Source organism: Dipodomys merriami, unplaced genomic scaffold, assembly GCF_024711535.1.
Source record: "Dipodomys merriami isolate MVZ:Mamm:240054 unplaced genomic scaffold, mDipMer1.0.p SCAF_1, whole genome shotgun sequence".
Taxonomy (NCBI): domain Eukaryota; kingdom Metazoa; phylum Chordata; class Mammalia; order Rodentia; family Heteromyidae; genus Dipodomys; species Dipodomys merriami.
Window position 1 is genome coordinate 114,434,993 of NW_027202270.1, and position 23,888 is coordinate 114,458,880.

Here is a 23,888-nt window from a genome sequence, read left to right on the forward strand (position 1 = left end):
TTTTTTCCCTTGGAAATATATTTTTTTAATAAACGAACAAAAGCCTTACACATTGGGTTCATAAATCACAAGGAGGCCATCATAAACTCCCCAAAATGTAGCACAGCTATCGCAAAAGAAAACTCACTGGGCAAACCCAGGTCTTACAACAGAAGGGAGGAAAACTACTCTAGATTAAGAAAGACGCAGCAAAGTCTTCAAAGTCATGCATGACCCACAGTAACGCTGCTACAAAACCAACTACGGAAACCCTTTCCTGGGGAGGGTCCAGGTGAACGCGGAAGGACACGGCACAGCATAACACACTCCCGGGGGGAGACCCCCCCCCCGAGAGCCCGGGGCCTCCGGGAGGCTAGGCCTCCCCGCCCGCGCGCGCACCCGGGCCCGGTCGTCCAACTCTGGGCCGCGTTGGCCAGCCGGCGGCGGACGGACGGCGGCGTACACGCGCCGGTTGCGCCTTCCCACAATCTGGACCCTTGACGCGTTCCGTTGTGCGTGCCCGAGTCGGGAGCGCGGAGCAGCTGCTCGGCGGGCTGGGGCAGCGGCGCGCCAGCGACGGCGCGGATGGCGGACTCGCAGCTGTTCTGCGTGGCCGAGGAGCGCAGCGGCCACTGCGCCGTGGTGGACGGGAACTTCCTCTACGTGTGGGGGGGCTACGTGGTAAGGGGAAGAGGCGGAACGGGGCGTTCTCGGTCCGCGGGGACGCCGAGCGCCCGCCCACCCCCCGGCTCCGGCCCCCCAGCTTCGGCTCCCGAGATGGGGCACGTCCTGGGCCTGGGGCCGAGGCGCCCGGAACCTCGCATCTCGGCGTCCCCCCCACCCCACCCCGAGTCTGGGGCCTGGGCCGGCGCGCCCCGGAACCCCGCGTCCCGGCGTCCCGCGCCCGCCCTCCCAGCCACGCCGGGCTGGACGCCGTGCCGCCGTTGCTTCCGCTGTCAGAGGCCTTCCTCCCCCCCCCCCCCCCCGTCCCCGTATGCTCCCTTCTCCCCCCCCCCCCCGCCCACCCCCCTCAGGTGGCCAGTTTAAACCCCCACCCCCACCCACCCCGGGCCGAGTCAGGCAGTTCAGTTACCGCGCGATTCCTTGCCCTTAAATACTGGCGCCCACTTAAAAAAAAAAAAGGCCTCCAAGGACGTGGTCCTGGGTGCTTCTGTACATGGTGTTTGCTTTGGTTGTGGTTGTCGTTGCGGTGGTCGGCCACGGTGAGACGCGAAATAAAATGCCGAAGTCACTGGCAGTAGCTAACTAAGCCTTTAGGTATCGTCAGTCGTTTTTCTTCGCTAATGGATAAGGGCGATTATGTTTTCCCCTTTCCACCCCCACCCCCACCCCCTTCAAGTTAGGTTTGTATGAGCAACACTAAACAAGAGAGGAGTATGGTTGAGAGTTCGTATTACCATGGAGGTTAGAACGCGTGTTTGTCTGGTTCCGGTGATCAGAGGATTAGAGTAAACTGGGAAACCATTCAGGAATAGATGGTAATCCTTTTTAGTCTACAGATTAAGAAAGAAAAAGAAAAAAAAAAAAAGCCCTCTGGAAACTACTGAAAATAGATCTTACATCTTCGGATATACTAATCTAGGACAGACCAGTAAGGAGATGGACTCACTGAAATAAAGTACATACTATGTATGCTAGTGGTGGCGCAGATCCAAGTGGGATTTTTGTTTGTTTGTTTGTTTGTGTTTCTTCTTAATTTAGTGCAGTATGGGGAAAAAAAGCAGAAGTAATCTTTTGAGTGCCTACTGTATCTGGGATGTTCTAGGAATTTTCATGTCCCTAATATTATATAATCCTCAGTCTCACCAGGTAAAGTACCTGAATCTCCATTTGATAAATAAGGACAATGAGAACAACTTCAATGGCTACTTGACATGAAGCGCAGCAGATTGCGGCACGAGAGATCTCTAGAGGCTGTTTCGTTTTATTTATTTATTTTTACCATTTCCACCACTTATTCATGATAAAATAAATAAATACAACGATGACTGTATGTACAAAGATATTTACTTTTTTTCTTAGCTCTTGCAGATGCAGAGATACCAAACTTCATCCCCCCCAGTCCTGGGGATTGACCTAAGAGCCTGGGCACTGTCCCTGAGCTAGCGCTCAACTAGAGAGCCACTTGGGCTCTCCTGTTCCCACTTGTGCTTGCTCTCACGCTCTTGCACTCTCTCTCTCTCTCTCTCTCTCTCTCTCTCTCTCTCTCTTGCTCTCTCTCTCCCCCATCCCTCTCTCCCTCTTCCTCTCTCTCCTCCCTCTTCCCTGTCCCCTCTCCTCCCTCCTCTCTCCCTCCCCCTCCTCTCTCTCCTCTTTCTCCCTCTCCTCCTCTCCTCTCCTCTCTCCTATCTTCCTCTCCCTCCTCCCTCTCCCCTGTCTCTTCCCTCCTCTCTCCCTCCCACTCCTCTCTCCTCTTTCTCTTCTCTCCCTCTCCTCTCCCTCTCCCTCTCCACTCTCCTCTGTTCCACCTCTTTCTTTTCCTCTCCCTTTCCCTCTCTCCCTCTTTCCCTCTCTCCCCCTATCACCTCCCCCACCCTCTCTCCTCTCTCCCCTCTCTCCTCTCTCCTTTCCTCTCTGTCCTCTCCCTCCTCTCCCCCCCCCCCCTTTATTGGAGATAAAAGTCTCCAAAAAGTTGCAAACCAGCAAACTCTGAGTAGCTAGGATTACAGGTGTGAGCCAGAGAATCCTGGCTGCTGCTGCTGCTCCTCCTCCTCCTCCTCCTCCTCCTCCTCCTCCTCCTCCTCCTCCTCCTTCTTCTTCGAGACTGATCTGGCTGTGTAGTCCAGGCTGGCTGCCTTAACTTCCCAAGTACTAGGATCAAAAGCATGTGTCACCACACCTAGACTTGATTCTTGATATTCTAAGTTAAGTGAAAAATTACTAAGGTAATAATTTTATAAAATCTCTTGTCTATGTAGATTCACTTTATACTCATAATGAAACTCACCCATGTAGCTATATTTAGAGCCCATAAGTGAAAGGTTCTAATGTCTTATATCTTGTTTTAATCTTTTATTAAGTAATTGTACAAAGAGGTTACAATTGCATAAGTAAGGGTATGGATATAACACTTGATTAGTGTCAACCCTTCCATTGTTCTCTCCAAATTTTCTTCTTCCCATTCCTATCCTCAAGTTACATAGTTCAATTTTTAAAAATGTACATTGGTATGATGATTGCATTTGCTCACCCTTCCTCCATTTGTTTTAATCTCAAAAAATGGCTGGGCCACTGGTGGCTCATGCCTATAATCCTAGGTATTCAGGAGTCTGAGATCTGAGGATCACAGTTCCAAGTCAGCCTAAGCAGGAAAATCCATGAGACTCTTTATCTACAATTAACCAACAAAAACTCAGAAATAGAACTGTAGCTCAAATGGTAGAGTGCTAACTTTAAGCAAAAAAACTAGTTTAAGCCCCAGCAAAAAAAAACTAGTTTAAGCCCCAGTACTGGTGCACGCACACACACACACACACACACACACACACACACACACACACACACACACATTTAATTGATGATTTCCACTTCTTCAGGTGGCAGTATGGAATTAAAATACTTGAGTGTTCATAAGAACAGAGATACTATAAGGACCCCCACACACACACACACACACAGGGGAAGGGGTGGGGAGGAACACAATCAGATCCTAAGTCTATTCCTTTTTAACTTTTCAGGATCCATCAGCAGTTAAATAACTAAAGCAAAAGTGGAAGGAAAATGAGTAGTTTCTTGTTAATTCTGGGTACTTGGTTTGAGTCTAGTCAGGGCAGCAAAGATAATGAGAAATCCACCCCCCTCCCTTCACAAACCAAAGCTGGGTACACTGGTGAATGTTTGCCACTCCAACTTCAATTGGGAAAATTGAAGTCCCAGGCCAAGCATGACAGTTAAGTCTGCAACAGTCGGTCTCTATGGAAGGCAGGAAAAATAGTGATCTCAGCCACCATGATAGAAAGCCTAAAGTAGGTGAATCACAGCCCAGTGGGGAAGAAGACCCTATCTCAGAAATAACCAGCCTGCCTACTATACAGAAGACTGAGATCTGGATAGGGGGGTCATGGAAAGCCAAGACAGGAACATGGAGATGTCCAAAATAACCAGCAAAAAACAGGCTGGAGGTGTGGCTTCAATGACAGAATTCCAGCTTAGCAAATTCAGAGCACTGATTTCAAACTCTAGTACCACCAACTAAAAAAACAAAACAAAACAAAACAAAAAAAAAACAGAAAAAACCATGGCATGTGGTGAGAAAATTAGAATCCTTCCAACAATTGTTTTAGAAGTGAAATACCTTCTGAACAGAAGATAAGTAAAATACCCTGGAATCTGGAGATATTTTAGCAGTCAATAGTTAAGAATAATGAACTGATTGCCCAATTGTGATTGTTTGATGACAATTTCCTCTTTAAAATAATGTTAAAATTAACAAACATATATATTAAAACACCTGTCTAATGTACTTATTTAGTATTTAAAGTACTAATTATTGAACAAGTTTTGGTGGTTTAGCTTTTGTTTTTTTGGCAGTATGGGGTTTGAAGTCAGGGTTTTGTGCTTGCTTGGCAAGTGCTCTTGAGCCATGCCCTCAGCTCCTGAACAAATTTTAGAGAACAGTGTGTCGGAAAACATCTCCAGAGGTAAAAGTGATGCCAAAGAAAAATACATAGTAGGGCTGGGAAGGTGGCTCAGTGGTAGAGAGCTTGCCTTGCAATGCATGAGGCCCTGGGTTCGATTCCTCAGCACCACATAAGCAGAAAAAGCCGGAAGTGGCCCTGTGACTCAAGTGGTAGAGCGCTTGCCTTGAGCTGAAGAGCTGAGGGACAGTGCCCAGGCCCAGAGCTCAGGCCCCACAACTAGCAAAAAAAAAAAAAAAAAAAAAATAGTAAATTCTAATTGGTATCAGAATATTAGTATGCTCTTAGTTCTTCTGTATCTTTCCCACAGTGCTGAATTTAATGCAAACTTTAGTCCTACTAGTAGGACCATGTAATGTTATTAAGTAGTTTTTCCAAACTTTAGAGAGTCAGTATCTATATGTTTATGGATGGTATGCATTCTCTTACAGTGTTAACTGTTCAAACAGTTTAAAAAATGATTTGTGTAGCCAGGCACTGGTGGCTTATGCCTGTAATCTTGGCTACTAAAGAGGGTGAGATCTGAGGATAACAGTTCAAAGTGCAGGCAGGAAAGTCTATGAGACCTTATCTCCACTAAACTACAAAAAAAGCCAAAAGTGGAGCTGTGGCTCAAGTGGTAGAGTGATAGCCTTGAGCAAAAGAAGCTCAGGGATAGCACCCAGGGCCTGAATTCAAGCCCCAGGACTGACACCAAAAAAATAAGAGGGGTATGTATGGGTGTGCATGGGCATGTGCAAGCACACATGCCCACACACCAGTACTGTGACTTGAACTCAGGGCTTTACACTCTGGACACTTGTGGCTGGTGTTCTACCACTACTGTCATACCTCTACTTCCTAAAAACTGATTTTTAAGCATTACAAAATGAGAAGGCAAATGACAAATAGAAAAATATTTACAACATTCATGGTAGGGGAAGATTCTACAATAAAAAATTTCTCCATGGAAAAATGAGTAAGAAATATAACATGAACCAAAGAAACTTGGTTGAAAATAATTGTGTGTGTGTGTGTGTGTGTGTGTGTGTGTGTGTGTGTGTGTGTGTGTGTGTGTGTGTGTGTGTGTGTGTGTGTGTGTGTGTGTGTGTGTGTTGGTACTGGGGCTGTGAACTTGGGACTTCATGATTTCACTTGGTTTTTCCCCTCATATCTGGCTTGCTACCAGTTGAGCCACCAGTGACCAGCTTAACGATGAGTTTTTTCTTCTTCATTTTGCAAATATTAATAAGAATTTTGGAGAAAAAAGTAGGGAAATGAATTAAAACTGTGCTGTTAGTGGTAATGCACATGTATGCAACCTTTTCGAGGAGAAGGTTAGCAGTGTGTTCAAAAGCTATAAATGTCCTTTTAATTTTTTATTTTTGTATTATTATAAAGGTGATCTACAGAAGGGTTACAGTTTATGTTCTTTTTAAACCTAATAGTTTTACTGTATGTGACCAAGGTCGTCACATAAGCCATCTAAGACATGTGGATAGAATATTTTTTTAAATGCTTGTGTACAAACCTGTCACTATTTGTGATATTCCCCACTGAGTGATTTATCTGAGTATTTACTTTCATTCATTGCCTGACTACCTCCTACCAATCTCTACAGAATATAAATTCTACTAAGATAGTTTGCTATAGCCTGTGTCTAGAACTGGTTATAGCTCATATTCAGTACCTGAGAAGCACAAGTTTTTCATGTCAAGAACTTTTTCAGCCTCATTTGCACCCAAGTTATAAACAAGTAGATTGAACTTGCTGGTAAGATTTGTTTATGCTAGATCTGGATTCAAGAAAAAGATGTAGCTAAATGCAGTGGCTCATGCCTGTAATCCTAGCTACTCATGAGGACTGAAGTTTAAGGAAGCCTGAGACAAAAGTTCCTGAGACATCCCCCGCCCATCTCAACCAATAAGATAGGCTGTGCACTTGTCATCCAAGCTGTGCTGGAGGCTGAGATTGGAAGATAGATTGAGAGGATTTCCACACCAGGTCAGGCAGAAAATGTTCACATGACCTCACCTCAACAGACAGATCTGGTGTACTGATGTGTACCAGTTCTCCCAGCTATGGTGGGAAGCATGAATAGTAGGATCACAGTTCAGATCAGCCTGAAGAAAAAGCAAGATCCTATTCAAAAAGGCTTTGGCAATAGAGTACATTCCTAGCAAACTGAAGGCTCTGAGCTAAAGTCCTAATGCTGTCAAAAGATGATAATGATGTAAAATTTGGAACTTTCAGAGGATTTTTACCCTGGCATTTATTTTAGAAATTCAGAGTCCCTGGCATAAAAGGCATTGCTACAAACTGCAATGTGGTGTTCCCCAGGGATTAAACACATGTAGTTTTAGACCATGCTCTTTCTGTAGATCAGATGCTGAATCTTCAACTTCCTGCTGATTCTGTGAACTTTTTAATATTCTTTTCTGAAAAATGCATTTATTTAATTTTAAAATGAAGTATATACACCAAAGAATGTATGAAATAAGTATCATTTAGTGGTAAGTATATGTTTACCTGCCAGGCCAAGGAACAGATTACCACCAGTGCTTTTAAAGCATTCTGCGCTCTCCACCCCTACTCTGACAGATGACTACTTTCTCGAATGTTCTGTGGTGCTGGAGTTTGAACTCAGGATCTCCTGCTTGCTAGGCTAGTGCCATACCAATGAGCCACACCTGCCGCCCTTCAAATATCTTCTAAATCACTTTTGTCTTTTTCTTTTTTGTCCGAGACCAGGACTAGAACTTGGTATCTGATGCTTTTGCTCATTGGCTAGTTCTCTATCACCTTAGCCACACCTCCAATCCCTGTATCACTTTTTCTTTAGAATTTTATCATATATATATATATATAACTATATTATTTCATTTGGAATTATAGTATGTTTTCATTTTAGGACTTAATTACTTTTTTTGTGTTTGCAGTTGTTGGGACTTGAACTCAGGCTCTGTCCCTGAGCAGTTTTGCTCAAGGCTAATGCTCTACCACTTGAACTACAGCTCCACCTCCAGCTGTTTTGGTGCTTAATTGGAGATAAGAGTTTCACAGACCTTCCTGTCCCAGCTGACTTCTAACTTTAATCCTCAGGTCTCAGCCTTCTGAGTAGTTAGGATTACAGGTGTCAGTCATTGACACCCAGCTTAATTACTTTCATTTTTAAGTTTATATATTGCTTAATCAGCTGGAGTGCACTTGTATCTGTTAATTTGTGTCCATTCTAATTTATCAGTGCCTATGCTGAATACTTTGTTAAATATAAACAAGTATTATTAAATATTTGAAAATCACCCTTCGATCCAGCTATGTAACATATATCCTGTACATTATTCTGTTATGTAAATTTACTGTGCCTTATTTATTCATTCCACTATTAGAATTTTTTAATGGTCCCTTGTATTGTTTTTGTTTTTGTTTGTGCTGATTCTGGGGCTTCAACTCAAAGCCTGAGTGCTACCCCTTAGCTTTCATGCTCAAGGATGTCACTTTACCACTTGAGTCACAGATCCACTTCTGACTTTTTGGTGGTTAATTAGAAATAAGAGTCTCACAGACTTTCCTGCTAGGGATCTCAGTCTCCTGAATAGCTAGATTACAGGCATGAGCCACTGGTACCTCGTTATGAGAGTAACCTTTTTTTTTTTTTTTTTTTTTTTTTTTTTTTTGCCAATCCTGGGGATTGAATTCAGGGCCTGAGCACTGTCACTGAGCTTTATACTCAAGGCTAGAACTCTACCACTTGGGCCACAACTCCTCTTTCTTTATTGATATAATAAGAAATAATGAACATTAGTATAACATGCCTCCTATTGTTCTTAACAGTATGTTTATTTTTTTGGACTGATTTGTATGAATTCTTTAGATATATTGTTGCATGTATCTAATCTGTCTTCTGTTTGGAGTTCTTACTTGAACATTCCTCATATAAATTATGTTAGAATTTATTTATAATTTTAATTTTTAATTGTTATTATAAAGGTGATGTATGGAGGGCAGAACTTATTAATTTTAATGTAAATTTAGTATTTTCATTAATACTTTGTGTTTTCTGCATCTTATTTAAGAGATCTTTTCTCATGTGGAGATTAAAAGATGTCCAGTATTGTCTTGTAAACAGTTTTTTGTTTTTAATTTTGCCTTCCATGTTTAAACCTTTTTTACTCTGCTTTTTCCCCCCTTGATTGTTTGGCTTAAGGTAGAGATGCAGTTATTCTGTTTTCTATAACTGCTTGCTCTTGTGTCACATGTTACACAGTTCCACTTTTCCCTACTAACCTGCAAAACTCATCTGTCATACATCAGGTTTCCATGGATATATGACCTGTTTCTGGATTTTTTTTTCTTTTTTTTTTGTTGGGGGGGTGGGAGGGTTGGTCATGGGCTTGAATTTAGAGCCTGAGAACTGTCTCTGGGCTTTTTTGCTCAAGGCTAGTGCTCTACCACTTTGAGCCACAGTACTACTTCTGGTTTTCTGGTGACTGACAGACTTTCCTACCCCAGCTGGCTTTGAACCAAGATCCTCAGATCTCAGTCTCCTGAGTAGCTGGATTACAGACATGAGCCACCAGCAATGGGCTTTTAGATTGTTTATTCTGTTGAACTGATTTCATTATTCTTGTTACACATCATACTATCTAAATTATAATAGGTTTTTAGGGGGCTGTTGGGGCAGTGAAATCCTCATCACACTCTATTTTATTCTTGATCCTTGGATTCTAGAATTAAACATTTGACACTATGCCTTATAAATAGAAGGCACTCAAAAAATGTGCTCAGGGCTGGGAAGGTGGCTCAGTGGTAGAACGCTTGCCTTGCATGCCTGAGGCCCTGGGTTTGATTCCTCAGCACCACTTAAGCAAAAAGAAAAAGGCCAGAAGTGGTGCTGTGGCTCAAGTGGTAGAGCGCTAAGTCTTGAGCTGAAGAGCTGAGGGACAGCGCCCAGGCCCAGAGTTCAGGCCCCACAACCAGACCAAAAAAAAAAAAAAAAAATGTGCTCAGTGAATTAAGGAATTAAGGTATCCTAATACAGTGCTCTTAATTTTATTGTAAATTTTTCCTTCCTTAATTCCTCCTCATTATCCAAAATAGTACTACTTTTCTTCCTGGATTTATACCCTTTAAAATTTTGCTATAAAATTTGCTATTTTGCTTTTTCCTTTTCTCAAAACCTTTATAAAAGTTTTATTGCTCTTTTTCTTGAAACTCTTACAGTTGCCATTTCATAGTCTAATCTTTTACTATTTTTCCATTTTTGCTCAGTATTTCATGCTAGAAAAAAATCAGAGTCTGTTTTTTGTTTGTAATATTTTAATTGCATTTTATCCTACAGAATTATTACTATGTAATTGATAAATATAATTTTATGTATTGTGTGTTTTTAGTCTATTGAAGACAATGAAGTTTATTTGCCTAATGACGAAATTTGGACCTATGATATTGATAGTGGGTTATGGTAAGTAATTTTATATTTCAGAATATTTTATATTAATAGGTCCATTATAAACATTCTCATTGACTATAGGGAATTTAAGAAAGTACTTGGAACATTTATGAAGTCTCCCTCTGCTTTCATTCTCTGTGACTCTTTTCTATCTTCTTCCCTCTACATTCTCTATTCCTTACCATTCTTCTGATGACCAACACTAAAAATGTTTATTCTAATTCCCATGTGTGAAAATTTTGTTAGTTTTGTTTCTTTACACTAAAGCTTCTTAGTGCTTTTACAGTGTTGGCTACAATTACTCTACTTGAGTAAGAGTCTTACTATATAGCTCAGGCTGGACTAGAACTCTCAATTCTTTTTTTTTGGGGGGGGGTCCGGTCATGGGGCCTGAACTCTGAGCCTGGGCTCTTCAGCTCAAGGCTAGCGCTCTACCACTTGAGCCACAGCGACACTTCCGGCTTTTTTTCTTTTGGCTTATGTGGTGCTGGGGAATCAAACCCAGGGCCTCAGGCATGCAAGGCAAGCGCTCTACCACTGAGCCACCTTCCCAGCCCTAGAACTCTCAATTCTTCCACCTGTGCCTCTTAGTGCTCTGATTACAGGGCATCACCATGCTGAATTATAATCACATTGCAATAGAAAGTGACAATATTCACTGAAAAAATACTCAGGGACTTTAAAGGGAATTTTCATTTGCTTTTCTTGCTTCAGGAGAATGTACCTAATGGAAGGAGAACTCCCTACCTCCATGTCAGGAAGCTGTGGTGCTTGCATTCATGGAAAGCTCTACGTTTTTGGAGGCTATGATGACAAAGGATACAGCAATCGAGTAATAAGATTTTCTTTTAATTCAGGAGTGAAGAAAAATGTAATATTTAATGTATCATCTCATCTCATGGGTTTACAACTAAGTTAAGTTTATAAGATTTTGTAAAAGAATAGATGGAAAAATGCAACAGTCTTGTGAATCTTTCCTGTCATGTCTTTCTGCTCCAGAATTAGCACATAATGGACAGATCTTGGTGACTCACACCTAACTATTCAGGAGACAGAGATCTGAGGATTGCTGTTTGAAGCCAGCATGTTCAGGAAAGTCTGTGAAACTCTTTATTTCCAATAAACCAGCAAAAAGCTGGAAGTGGAGCTGTGGCTCAAGTGGTAGAGCACTAGCCTTGTGCAAAAATGCTCAGTGAGAGTGCCCAGGTCCTGAGTTCAAACCCTACAACCAGCACACACACATACACAAAAAGAATTAATGCATACTTAGTTTATATCTAATAAGCAAGAGCATGTTAAGAAATTTTCTAGCATAGTCCTAGTTATTCAGAAGGCTGAAAGCTGATGATTATGGTTCAAAGCCAGCCTGGGTTGGAAAACTGTGAGACTCTTACTCTAATTGGCTACCAAAAAGATAGAAATGGAACTGTGGTTCAAGTGGTAGAGCACTAGCCATGAACAACAACAACAACAACAACAACAACAACAAAAACCTCAGGGACAATGCCTAGGCCCTAATTTTAAACCTCAAGACTGACACACATAGAAAAAAGGAAATGATACATTTCCACATATGTCTTGTGTGTGTGTGTGTGTGTGTGTGTGTGCACGCGCGCGTGTGCGATGTGTGTGTGTGCGCTGCGGTTTGAGCTCATACTCAGTACTGTACCACTTGAGCCATACCTCTAATTCAGCTTTTTGCTGCTTATTTTGGAGATGGAATCTCTTAGACTTTTCTGCATAGGCTGAATTTAAACTGTGAGCCACCAGGGTCTACCTTCTTTTTTTTTTTTTTAACACATAGTATCTTCTTCTTTTTTTTTTTTTTTTTCAAATTCTTTACTGTGATTAAGTGATTACATAATTTCCCAAATTTCACAGTATTATGGGATAGTGATGCTTAGTTAAAGTCACAAACACATTCTAACTTTCATGGGGCAAATTGTCTATCATGGTCTATAACATTTATGAGTTCTATGAGCTTTGTAATACAGTTATTTCTTCCACATTGGGTGATATGTACATTTCTTTTGTTTTGCATAGCATCAGCTGTTCAGGGTCTACCTGCTAAAACATGTCTCATTTTCATTAATTCTACAATTTAAAATTTCTAATAGGTAATAGTATTTTTTTAAATTACAGATCATCCTGATAGAGATTTAACTTTCGAATGCCATTTACTTTTCAAACTAATAATGTTCTCATCTTTTATAAGCTTTATTTTGTTAATTTACGAACACGAGATGGAACCTATGTTTGGGAAAAAATCACCAACTTTGAAGGTCAGCCACCCACACCACGTGATAAGCTTTCCTGCTGGGTATACAAAGACAGGTAATGCTGCAATTGCATTTATAATGTACTCACTGCACTTAGTATGCATGGCAAAAGTAGAGAAAACTAAAATGTATGAATTTTTCCAAGATCTAATTATAGAATTTTTTTGATGTTAATAGAACAGCAATTATTGTGGATTAGAGCGACATGATAAATGCACATAGTGGAAGTAATTGTTTTTGTTTTATTTATTAACATTATTCAGTAAATTTTCTGGAGAGTGAACACAGTTACATGATTCAAAATCAAAGTTATAGACAGATGTTAATGGCTCACAGAGGAGATTGAGACCTGGAGGATCACAATGTGAAGCCAGCCTGGGGAGAAAAGTCTGTAAGACTCCATGTCCAGAATAAGCAGCAAGAAGCTGGGCTGGAGTAAGATTGGTTGAAGTTGAAGAGCACAAGCCAAGCAAGCAAGCGTTTGCCTTTTTGTTGTTATTTTTGTCATACTGGAGATGAAGCATGCACACTAGGCAAGTTTTCTACCATGGAGCTATATTTCCAGCCTTTCTCTTTTTCTGTTTAAGTGTGTGTGTGTGTGTGTGTGTGTGTGTGTGTGTGTCCAAGTATTGGGGCTTGAACTCAGGGCTTTAGTCTTTCACTTGGCTTTTTTGCTCAAGGTTGGTGCTTTACCACTTGAGCCACTCCTCCACTTCCAGTTTTTTTGCTGGTTAATTAGAGATTAGAGTCTCTAGGATTTTACTGCTCAGGCTGATTTAAAATCTTGAACCTCAGATCTCAGCCTCTGAGTAGCTAGGATTGCAGGTGTGAGCCACCAGCTCTGGGCACATTTTAAAAAGGAATCAATATTACTAAACATGTGTTAATTTTGTTGGTCTTTACAAAGAACCAATTATTGGTTTTCTTGATTTTTTTTTTTTAGCTTTTTCCAATCTTTTTTAAATCTTTTTTGTTCTTATGCTGTCAGTTTAGTTCTTTCTTCTTTTCCCTTACTATTTTTTTTTTTTTTTGTCAATCATGGGGCTTGAACTCTGGGCCTCAGCTCTTCAGGTCAAGGCAAGTACTCTACCACCTGAACCACAGCACACTTCTGATTTTCTGGTGGTTTATTGGAGATAAGAGTCTCAAGGACTTTCCTGCCCGGGCTGGCTTTGAACCTTGATCCTCAGATCTCAGCTTCCTGAGTAGCTAGGATTACAGGCATAAGCCACCAGCATTCCCTTCCTCTTTTTTTAAACCAATATTTATTGTAGCATTATTCACAGTAGCCAAGCTATGAAATCAGCCTGTGTACCTATCGAGTGATAAATGGATAAAGAAAATACAGCATATTCATACAATTAAGTATTTTCAGCTATAAAAAGAATGAAATCATGTCCTCTGCATAAAAAATGATAGAAGGTCATCTCTTTATTGCTCTGGAGATTGTCATGTTAAAAGATATAATCCAGACTCAGAAAAACAAATATTGCATATTTTGTTTCAGATACTCAGATGCCAGCCAGGCGCTGGTAGCTCACACCTGTAATCCTAGCTAATCAGGAAGCTGAGAAGCTGAGATCTGAGGATCTCGGTCCAAAGCCAGCCCAGGCAGGAAAGTCTGTGAGTAGTTTATCTCCAATAAGCCACCAGAAAACCAGAAGTGGCTCTGTGGCTCAAGTAGTAGAGCACTAGCCTTGAGCTGAAGAGCTCAGGGACAGCATTCAAGCCCAGGGTTCAAGCCCCACCACCGAAAAAAAAAAAAAGCAAAAAAAAAAACAAAACTCAGATGCCAAATCTACACCTGATAGAGGCTTCCATTTGGGGTTCTGGGACAGTCCTTTGTTGAAGACAGAACTTCCCTACACTTCAAATTCAATTTTGAGTACTTTAGAACATTTGGCAGCAAGTTCGCTAATCATTGCAGACTTGTTTAAATATATTTATTTACTGATGGTGACTTTCCTACAGTGGTGTTCCCTTCCATGGAGATTTTCTTGATATAGGTCCTTTCAGAGCTGGTCTCAGGAGAGGGAAGATTTTTCTTGGGTAGCCTTGAGGCAGCTTCAAAACTTGCCAAGCAGGTAGGGCTGATCTTAGTATGCCACTGGCCTCCTGAACTTGTCCTGAATTGCCCCTCCATGACTTAGATACTGAGATTGACTTTGGCTTTTTTTTTGGTGCTAGTTCTGGGGCTTGAACTCAAGGCCTACACACTGTTTCTGAGCTTTTTTTGCTCAAGGCTAGCACTCTACTACTTGAGCCCCAGTACCACTTTAGCTTTTTTGGGAGTTTTAGTGGAGATAAATGTCTCACAGTTTTTACTGTCCAGGCTGGCTTCAAACCTTGATCCTCAGATCTCAGCCTCCTGAATAGCTAGGATTACAGGCATAAGCCATTGATGCCTGGCAAGAGTCAGCTTCTAATAGAAGTGAGCCTTTGGTGCTCACCCTCTACCTCTCCCAGCCTCCACTATTGCTTCCCAGAGTGCTCTTCTCTTTCTAGTTTCTTTCTTTCTTTTTTTTTTTTTTTTTTTTTGTCAGTCGTGGGCCTGAACTCTGGGCCTGGGCCCTGTCCCTCAGCTCTTCAGCTCAAGGCTAGCACTCTACCACTTGAGCCACAGTGCCACTTCCAGCTTTTTTCTTTTTGCTTATGTGGTGCTGAGGAATCGAACCCAGGGCCTCATGCATGCAAGGCAAGCGCTCTACCACTGAGCCACCTTCCCAGCCCTCTAGTTTCTTTCTTAGATGCAATTTTATTTTTCTTTTGTTGGTCATGGGGCTTGAACTCTGGGCTTGGGCGCTGTCCCTGGGCTCTTCAGCTCAAGGTGAGTGCTCTACCACTTGAGCCACAGCTCCACTTCCTCTAGTTTGTTTGTTTGTTTGTTTCTTTCTTTTTTTGTCAGTTGTGGGGATTAAACCCAGGGCCTGGTTGTCCCTGAGATCTTTTGCTCAAGGCTAGCACTCTTCTACTTTAAGCCACAGAGCCCCTTCCTCTTTCTAGTTTCTAAATGAGTAGTATCATTTAGAAGATTTCCTCCCTCCCTCCCTCCCTCCCTCCCTCCCTCCCTCCCTCCCTCCCTCCTCTCCTTTTCTTCCTTCCTTCCTCCCTTCCTTCCTCCCTCCCTTCCTTCCTTCCTTCCCTCCCTCCCTCCCTCCCTCCCTCCCTCCCTTCCTACCTTCCTTCCTTCCTTCCTACCTTCCTTCCCTTCCTCACTCCTTCCCTCCCTCTCCTCCTCTCTCCCTTCAGAGGTTTCTCTGTGTTTTGTAACCAATTAGTAGCTTGTTAGGCCACTACAAAGTTCATTTTACTGGCCAGTCTCACTTCATGCTTTCTGTGCTTTAGGAGACTTTCAGCCTCACAGCTCCTCTCCTGGCTTTTGGAGGGTAGCCACTCTACATGGTGTAAAGGCTTGGCATACCTCAAAGTGTTCATGTTTATGTGAATTCTAAACTTTAGTACTTGAAAGCTTAGATTGTCCCAAAAGAAAATTTAGCTGTTCTCTGCTTCCATCGTCGTTTTTTGTTGTTTTGCTTTGTTTTCAGTCCCCAGTATTGAGGATTTGATCTAGGTTTTCATACATGCTAGGCCAATGGTCTTCTACAAAGCCAGCCCTTGCCTCTAGCTTTTGATGACATCCTGAGCCCTCCCCATGCAAAAGAATTAGAGTAGGTTTAAACTCCTATAACCAGTTTTGTTAAAACTCTTATTTGTCATGCCACCCTACTTATGGCTGTTAAAATTCTCTCTCTCTCAAACTAACTCTCTCTCTCTCTCTCTCTCTCTCTCTCTCTCTCTCTCTCTCTCTCTCTCTTTGGTCAGTCGTGGGGCTTGAACTCTGGGTCTGAGCGCTGACCCTCAGCTCTTCAGCTAAAGGCTAGTGCTCTACCACTTGAGCCACAGGACCACTTCTGGTTTTTTGGTGGTTTATTGGAGATAAGAGTCTCATGGGCCGGGCGCTGGTGGCTCACGCCTGTAATCCTAGCTACTCAGGAGGCTGAGATCTGAGGATCGCGGTTCAAAGCCAGCCCGGGCAGGAGAGACCATGAGACTCCTATCTCCAATAAACCACCAGAAAACTGGAAGTGGCGCTGTAGCTCAAGTGGTAGAGCGCTTGCCTTGAGCTGAAGAGCTGAGGGACAGCGCCCAGGCCTGGAGTTCAAGCCCCATGACCGACAAAAAAAAAAAAAAAAAGAGTCTCATGGACTTTCTTGCCTTGGCTTGGGACCCTGATCCTCAGATCTCAGCCTCTTGAATAGCTAAGATTACAGGCGTGAGCCACCAGCACCCGGCTATATTTCAATTTTCTATGTACAGACTAGAGTTTCTAAATGCTGTTCTTTTGTTTTTTTTTTCAGATTAATATATTTTGGTGGTTATGGATGTAGGAGACACAATGAACTTCAAGACTGTTTTGATGTTCATGATGCATCTTGGGTAAGAAAGTAATCACTCTACATTTTTCTTTAATTTACAGTAGCCTTTATATCATAGAAATAGTAAATCTAATTTTTCTCAATTACTTTATTTTACTTTGCCCATCCTGGGGCTTGAACTCAGAGCCTGGCAGTAGCCCTGAGCTTTTGTGCTCAAGCTAGAGTTTCACCACTTTGAACCACAGTGCCATTACCAGCTTTTACATACTTAATTGGAAATAAGGGTCACAGAGACTTTCCTGCCCAGGCTGGCTCTGAACCTCATTCCTCAGCCTTCTGACTAGCTAGGATTCTGTGTGTGAGCCACCAATGCCTGGTACTTTTTTTCAAACTTTATTTTATTTTGGTTGTGGGGGCCTGTGCACTGTCTCTGAGCTTCTCTATTCAAGGCTAGTGCTCTGCCACTTGCAGGTTTTCTGGTGGTTAATTGGAGAAAAGAGTCTCAGGGGTTTTCCTTCCGAGGGTGGCTTTAAACCATAATCCTCAGAGCTCAGCCTCCTGAGTAGCTAGGATTATAGGTATGAGCCACCAGCACCCTGCTACTTTCTCAGTTTTGAAGAGCTACCAGTTTGCCATACTTGACACTTCAGAAAAAAAAAAGGTTGTTTTTTTTTTTTTTGTCGGTTGTGGGGCTTGAACTCTGGGCTTGGGTGCTGTCCCTGCGCTCTTCAGCTCAAGGCAAGCACTCTACCACTTGAGCCACAGTGCCACTTCTGGTTTTCTAAGTGATTTATTGGAGATAAAAGTCTCACAGAATTTCCTGCCTGGGCTGGCTTTGAACTGTGATACTCAGATCTCAGCCTCCTGAGTAGCTAGGATTACAGGCATGAGCCACCCATGCCCGGCTTAATTAGTATACTTACAGTTCACTGCAAGCAATGCTATAAGAATTTGCCCAGTGAGGCTGCTAGTCCTGGGACCATACCTTGTGGGGCAGTCTATTTTTGTAAGGTGTCTATTAATATTTGCCACAATATATGACAACTGTAATGAATAATATAAACATAGCACTGTTAAATATTCTTAATTTTTCTGTTTTAGGAAGAACAGATGTTCTGGGGATGGCATAATGATGTCCATGTATTTGACACAAAGACACAGACATGGTTTCAGCCAGAAATTAAAGTATGTGTTATACAAAGGTTACCTTTATACTCATATATTCATTGATATTTTAAAATCTATTTTATTACTAAGTTATTTAGATTTTAGTAATTGTTTTTGTAATCACATTCAGAGTAGTTCTTTTTGGGTGCTATTACCAATACCATTTTTTAAAAATCATATTTTTCTCCAGGTCAGATAGGATTCTCTAGGAAAAAAAAATCTTTTAAAGAGTGCCATCATCATTCTTTTTTTTCATTGTAAAAATATGTACAGAGGGGTTACAAATACATGAGCAAGGTAATGAGAAGCCATCATCATTCTTTATCCACAAGTATAGTGCCCAATTTAATAAAATCTATTTTTAAAAATCCTTTTTATTGGCTCAAGTGATAGAGTGTTCTACTTGAGTGAAAATCCAAGTGAGAACATGACACTTGGAGTTGAAGTCCCAGTATTAGCACATACAAAAAATTTAAAAGTCTTGATATCCAAGTACTGGTGGCTCACATCTGTAATCCTAGCTACTGAGAGATCTGAGGATTGTGGTTTGAAGTCAACCCAAGCAAGAAAGTCTGTGAGAATTTTATGTTCAATTAACCACTCGAAAACTAAAAGTTTAGCTGTGGCTCCAAGTGGTAGAGTACTAGCTTTGTACATACAAAAGCTCAAGGATAGCACCCAGGCCCTGAGTTCAAGCCCCATTACTCCCCCCACAAAAAGTCCTTTGATAATAAAATTTATGTTTGTTTGTGTGTCTTTATTTTTTCTCTGCCCACTAAGGTCTCTCCCATGCTACTTAAACACTTAAGACTGAACACCATTCCCAGCCTAATGCCCATGAAATCATATGCATGAAATCATAACATATGCAGTTACAGCATGACAAATATATCTGTTCCATATGCTTCCATTTTCAAGTGACCCAAAGAAATTCCAATTAATTCAAGCAATTTGGAGTGGCTCACACAATGAAAGAGCCACCAGGAACAGCACCCCAGGAACTGAACCATATTACTCCACACCACCATTACATTTTCTATTTCTGTTGAAGTACTATTTGCTACTTCTCTTTGTGTGCTTGCTCCATGCCATCTACTACCTTTTATGAAGGAATATAGGGCCCTTATACACAGCAGTTCTTTCTATTATACATTGTCAATATCGATACGTTAATCTTGGAAGAGAATTCTGCCTTTAATTGGGCTTTTAAAAATTCTTTATAGCCCCCATATTGCTGGGAGGGTGACTAGCCAGTCTTGAGTTACTTGCTCGCCCAAGGAGGAACAGGGTATTATAAGTGATAAGATCACCAGAACTGAATAGCAAGGAGTGCTAAGCAGAGATAACTAATATTGTCAGGCTAGTGGTATGAGTCAAGGTGCAGAGAGCTTGTCTAATAAGTTTAAAGCCCTGAGTTCTATGGTCTGGGAAGGTGGCTCAGTGATAGAGTGCTTGCCTTGTGTGCATGAGGCCCTGGGTTCCATACCTCAGCACCACATAAACAGAAAAAATCAGAAATGACACTGGCTCAAGTGGTAGAGCGCTCGACTTGAGCTGAAGAGCTGAGGGACAGCGCCGAGGCCCAGAGTCCAGGCGCCATGACCGTCAAAAACAAAACAAAACAAAAGCCCTGAGTTCTATTCTTAGTTCAACCAAAAGAAAAAAATCACTAAAATGAACATTGTCTATTAACAGGCATTTATGACTTCTATTGATGGAAATGATAGGAAATTTTTTTATTTTTTGGGTCCGGTCGTGGGGCCTGAGCGCTGTCCCTCAGCTCTTCAGCTCAAGGCTAGCGCTCTACCACTTGAGCCACAGCGCCACTTCCGGCTTTTTCTTTTTGCTTATGTGGTGCTCAGGAATGGAACCCAGGGCCTCATACCTGCAAGGCAAGTGCTCTACCACTGAGCCACCTTCCTAGCCCCAGGAAATTTTTTTATAAATGTTAAGTGTTTGGTTTTCTGATCAGTGAATTTCAAGTGTCCAGTGTTTTTTGGTCTCAACCCCATTTCTAATTTTAGAAGCATTCATTATTTATATTTGTAAATTAGATTAACCTTGAATCACCATTTGAATTTTATTAGTGATATAAAAGGATTTTTGCCTCTATTAAGATAATTTCATGTCAGCAGGTAGGTGGAGAGAAATACTGAGACTGATTCTATTGAAACCAACCTTAGATTTTTTTATTTTTCAGTCCTGGGGCTTGAACTCAAGGCCTGGGCACTGACCCTGAACTTCTTTAGCTTAAGACTAGCACTCTACCACTTGAGCCACAGCACCACTTCTGGTGTTTCCGGTTTATGTGGTACTGAGAAATCAAACCCAGGGTTTGATGCATGCTAAGCAAGCACTCTACCACTAAGCCACATTCCCAAGCCCACTTTACATCTCTTTCAAGGCTTTTAATGCTCTGTTTCCTTAGAAAGTAGGCAGAAGTCTGAAGCTGCTATGATAAAGGAATAGTAAAAATTTTGTTGATGAAATAACTAAGAACCAAAACTCTTCAATAATTCTTTCTCACTTATTACTACACAAGAAAAATGGAAATTATTTCTTAGCAAGTTGATCTAAACAGTTATTCAAGTAAGCCTGAAAAGTCTAGGAAATTATAATATTAGATGTAGAGCTTAAATTTTCTATGACTAGTCAGTAGCCAGTGAGCTGAAAATGTTAAGTTCTTTCAAAACTTGGAACAAAATATATTCATAAAGGCATCCATCAAGAGTAAATGGATAGCTCTTCTCTCAAACCTTTTGTTCTTCCTTGATTGCCTCCTTTCTGTTGTTCTTGCACACATACTCTACACTGAGCTATAACCACTATAACTTTTTCTTCAACCCCTGCCCCCGCTTTTTTTTTTTTTTTTTGGTCAGTCGTGGGGCTTGAACTCTGGGCCTGGGTGCTGTCCCTCAGCTCTTCAGCTCAAGGCTAGCACTCTACCACTTGAGCCACAGCGCCATTTCCGGTTTTCTGGTGGTTTATTGGAGATAAGAGTCTCATGGAGCCAGGCGCTGGTGGCTCAGGAAGTGGCGCTGTAGCTCAAGTGGTAGAGCGCTTGCCTTGAGCTGAAGAGCTGAGGGACAGCGCCCAGGCCCAGAGTTCAAGCCCCACGACCGGGGAAAAAAAAAAAAAAAAAGAGTCTCATGGACTTTCCTGCCAGGGCTGGCTTTGAACCGTGATCCTCAGATCTCAGCCTCCTGAGTAGCTAGGATTACAGGAATGAGCCACCGGCACCCGGCTCCCCCCCACACTCTTTTTTTTTTTTTTTTTTTTTTGCCAGTCCTGGGGCTTGAACTCAGGGCCTGGGTACTATCCCTGAGCTTCTTTTGCTCAGGTCTAGCACTCTACCACTTGAACCACAGCACCACTTCTGGCTTTTTCTATTTATGTGGTATTGAGGAATAGAACCCAGGGCTGCATGCTAATTAAGCTCTCTACCACTAAGCCACATTCCTAGCTCTCCCTACCTTTTTTTAGTAAAAATAAAAAAATGTTATTATGCCAGGTGCCAGTGGCTCATATCTGTAATCCTAGCTACTCAGGAGGCTGAGATCTGAGGATCATGATTTGAAGACAGCCCGAGCAAAAAAGTATGAGACATTTAATCTCCAATAAACTAATCAGAAAAGGCTGGAACTGGTGCTGTGGTAGAGCACTCGCCTGCTGGCATTGAGCAAAATAAGCTCAGGGACACAGCCTAGGCCCTGAGTTCAAGACCCAGGATTGGCAAAAGAAATTGTGTGTGTGTGTGTGTGTGTGTGTGTGTGTGTGTGTGTGTGTGTGTGTGTGTGTGTGTGTGTGTGTGTGTGTGTGTGTGTGTGTGTATGTGTGTGTGTGTGTGTAAAGGTGATGTACAGAGGGGTTACTGTTACTGCTTCATAAGTCAAGTTATAAGTACATTTCTTGGACAACATCACCATTTCCTTCTCTTTCTCCCAGTTTTCCCCTCCTGTCCCTGCCCATGTTGTATAGTTCAATTTCAACACAGTGTCTACTGAGTTCCACTGCTGCATTTGCTTACCCCTTTGTGTGTGTATGTCTGGCCCGCTGATACTGGGGCTTGAACTCAGGACCTGGGCATTGCCCCCACACTTTTGTGCTCAAGACTAGCATTCTTCCACTTGAGCCACAGACCCACTTCTGGCTTTTTGGTTTTATTTTAAATTGGAGATAAGAGGTTCACAGATTTTCCTTTCTGGGCGGGCTCCATCAGGGATGCTCAGATCCCAGGTTTCTGAGTAGCTAGGATTACAGGTATGAGCCACTGGTGCCCGCCTGGGTCTTCCAAATCTTATTCATCCATCCACCCCTATTTTCTTTTCTTAACAACTCAAAACTTTACAGAAGAGAAAATATCTGCTCTATGTATTGAAATAAACTATAGAAAAATATTTTTTAATGTTAAGAGTTTTAGGAAAAAAAGCTAGGGTTGTGGCTCAAATAGTAGAGAGCCTTCATAGCAAGTTTGAGACACTGAATTCAAACCACAGTATTGAAAAAAAAGTTTTAAGAAGAGATAAAATACTGTTTGACCTAAACCAACAGTAAACGTGTTTTTGTTAATTTGAGGATCATAATTAATATTTTAGAGTTTCTGAGTTCATCACATCCTATACTGTCACTCCTAATATTAGTTGTGTGTTTGTGTACATGTGTGAAAAATATAGTTTTTATTTGATTTTTAAAATCCCTATATTTTAAGTTTATAGTTATGAAATTTTATTTTGTTAATACAATCCCTAAAACATTTTTAAAGGTAAAAATTAGGGTGAATAAGTTTTATTAAGAGTAGTTATTTTTCCATAATTATCCTTTAGGATGAACTTTTCCTTATGGTTTTAATTGAATTACCTAAGTAATGGCAACTTAGTTCTCAGGCATTTCTCATACTGAGCATATAAATGTGACTATTATTGATGTTTCAAGTCTGCACTCTGTTTTGATCTCTACTTGCAGGGTGGAGTTCCACCACAGCCACGAGCAGCGCATACGTGTGCAGTTCTTGGAAATAAGGGTTATATCTTTGGTGGACGTGTTTTGGTTAGTGTTTTCAATAGAAATAGCATTTTTTAAATGATACTTCTTATAAAAATTTATCTTATGATTTTGTGGAACAGTTGAACATTCTAATAATCTAGAAACTTAATAGTAACTTAGTTATCTTATTTCCAAACCAGACCATATGCAAACAATTACAGATGATTATGTATCATATGCTAATGAAGAGAAACCTTCACTTCTGTAAAAGAGCAGGAAAAACTATTTTCTTATCATCTAAACCATGTTACTTTAAACTTATTTTTTTCCACTTTGACACATAATTTCAGAGCTCTGTGTTAATTTTAATGCTTAATTATTCCCAGTATTCAAACTTCTAATGGTAGGTAGAATAGAGAATAGTATATTTTTAATCTGAACTTATTTAAAAACTAACATTTGAGCCCATAAATGATGTAAAAACACTGTCAAATTAACACACTTTTATTTTAGCAAACGAGGATGAATGACTTGCATTATCTCAACTTAGATACCTGGATTTGGTCTGGAAAGTAAGTTTGAAATCAATGTTTTATAATCTATAGCTGTGTGTATGTGTCCTTGTAATCCCAATTTCATTTCCTATGATTGAGAGAGTATTTTTTTCAGATTATAGTCTAAGCAAGGAATAAAATATTTGAAGAGTTTTTCCAATCAAATTTACCCTCTCTATACTATTTTTTCTTAACCTCCTCATTTTTGTTTATTTTTGAGGCTGTCTTGCTGTGTAGCCCAGGCTGACCTTGAACTCATGATCATCTTTCCCCAGCCTCTCAATTGCTAATAGTAATATTTACTCAGTAAAAGTAACTGAAAGTGACTCAATGGAGTTTATTTTTTTTATTATTTATTTATTTATTTATTTTTTGTCGGTCATGGGGCTTGAACTCTGGGCCTGGGCGTTGTCCCTCAGCTCTTCAGCTCAAGGTGAGTGCTCTACCACTTGAGCTACAGC

General features: G+C 41.2%; 1 protein-coding gene across 10 annotated transcripts in view; it reads left to right on the plus strand.

Moving 5' to 3' along the window:
• The first annotated feature begins 246 nt into the window (after positions 1-246).
• Klhdc1 (kelch domain containing 1) overlaps positions 247-23,888 on the plus strand; it is a 41,861-nt gene continuing 18,219 nt past the window's right edge. For 5 of the 10 annotated variants that reach the window (XR_011373074.1, XM_070027695.1, XM_070027664.1 and 2 more), the window contains exons 1-8: positions 250-660; positions 10,010-10,080; positions 10,783-10,900; positions 12,284-12,402; positions 16,706-16,784; positions 17,825-17,908; positions 22,853-22,936; positions 23,387-23,445. Coding sequence is in view for 8 of the 10 variants with exons in the window: in XM_070027695.1 (XP_069883796.1) it covers positions 565-660; positions 10,010-10,080; positions 10,783-10,900; positions 12,284-12,402; positions 16,706-16,784; positions 17,825-17,908; positions 22,853-22,936; positions 23,387-23,445 (710 nt within the window). In the remaining 2 variants the exon portion in view is untranslated. Of the gene's footprint in view, positions 661-1,057; positions 1,479-10,009; positions 10,081-10,782; positions 10,901-12,283; positions 12,403-16,705; positions 16,785-17,824; positions 17,909-22,852; positions 22,937-23,386; positions 23,446-23,888 lie in introns of those variants that run through there. The other 5 variants (XR_011373068.1, XM_070027674.1, XM_070027633.1 and 2 more) reach the window with 5 other exon arrangements.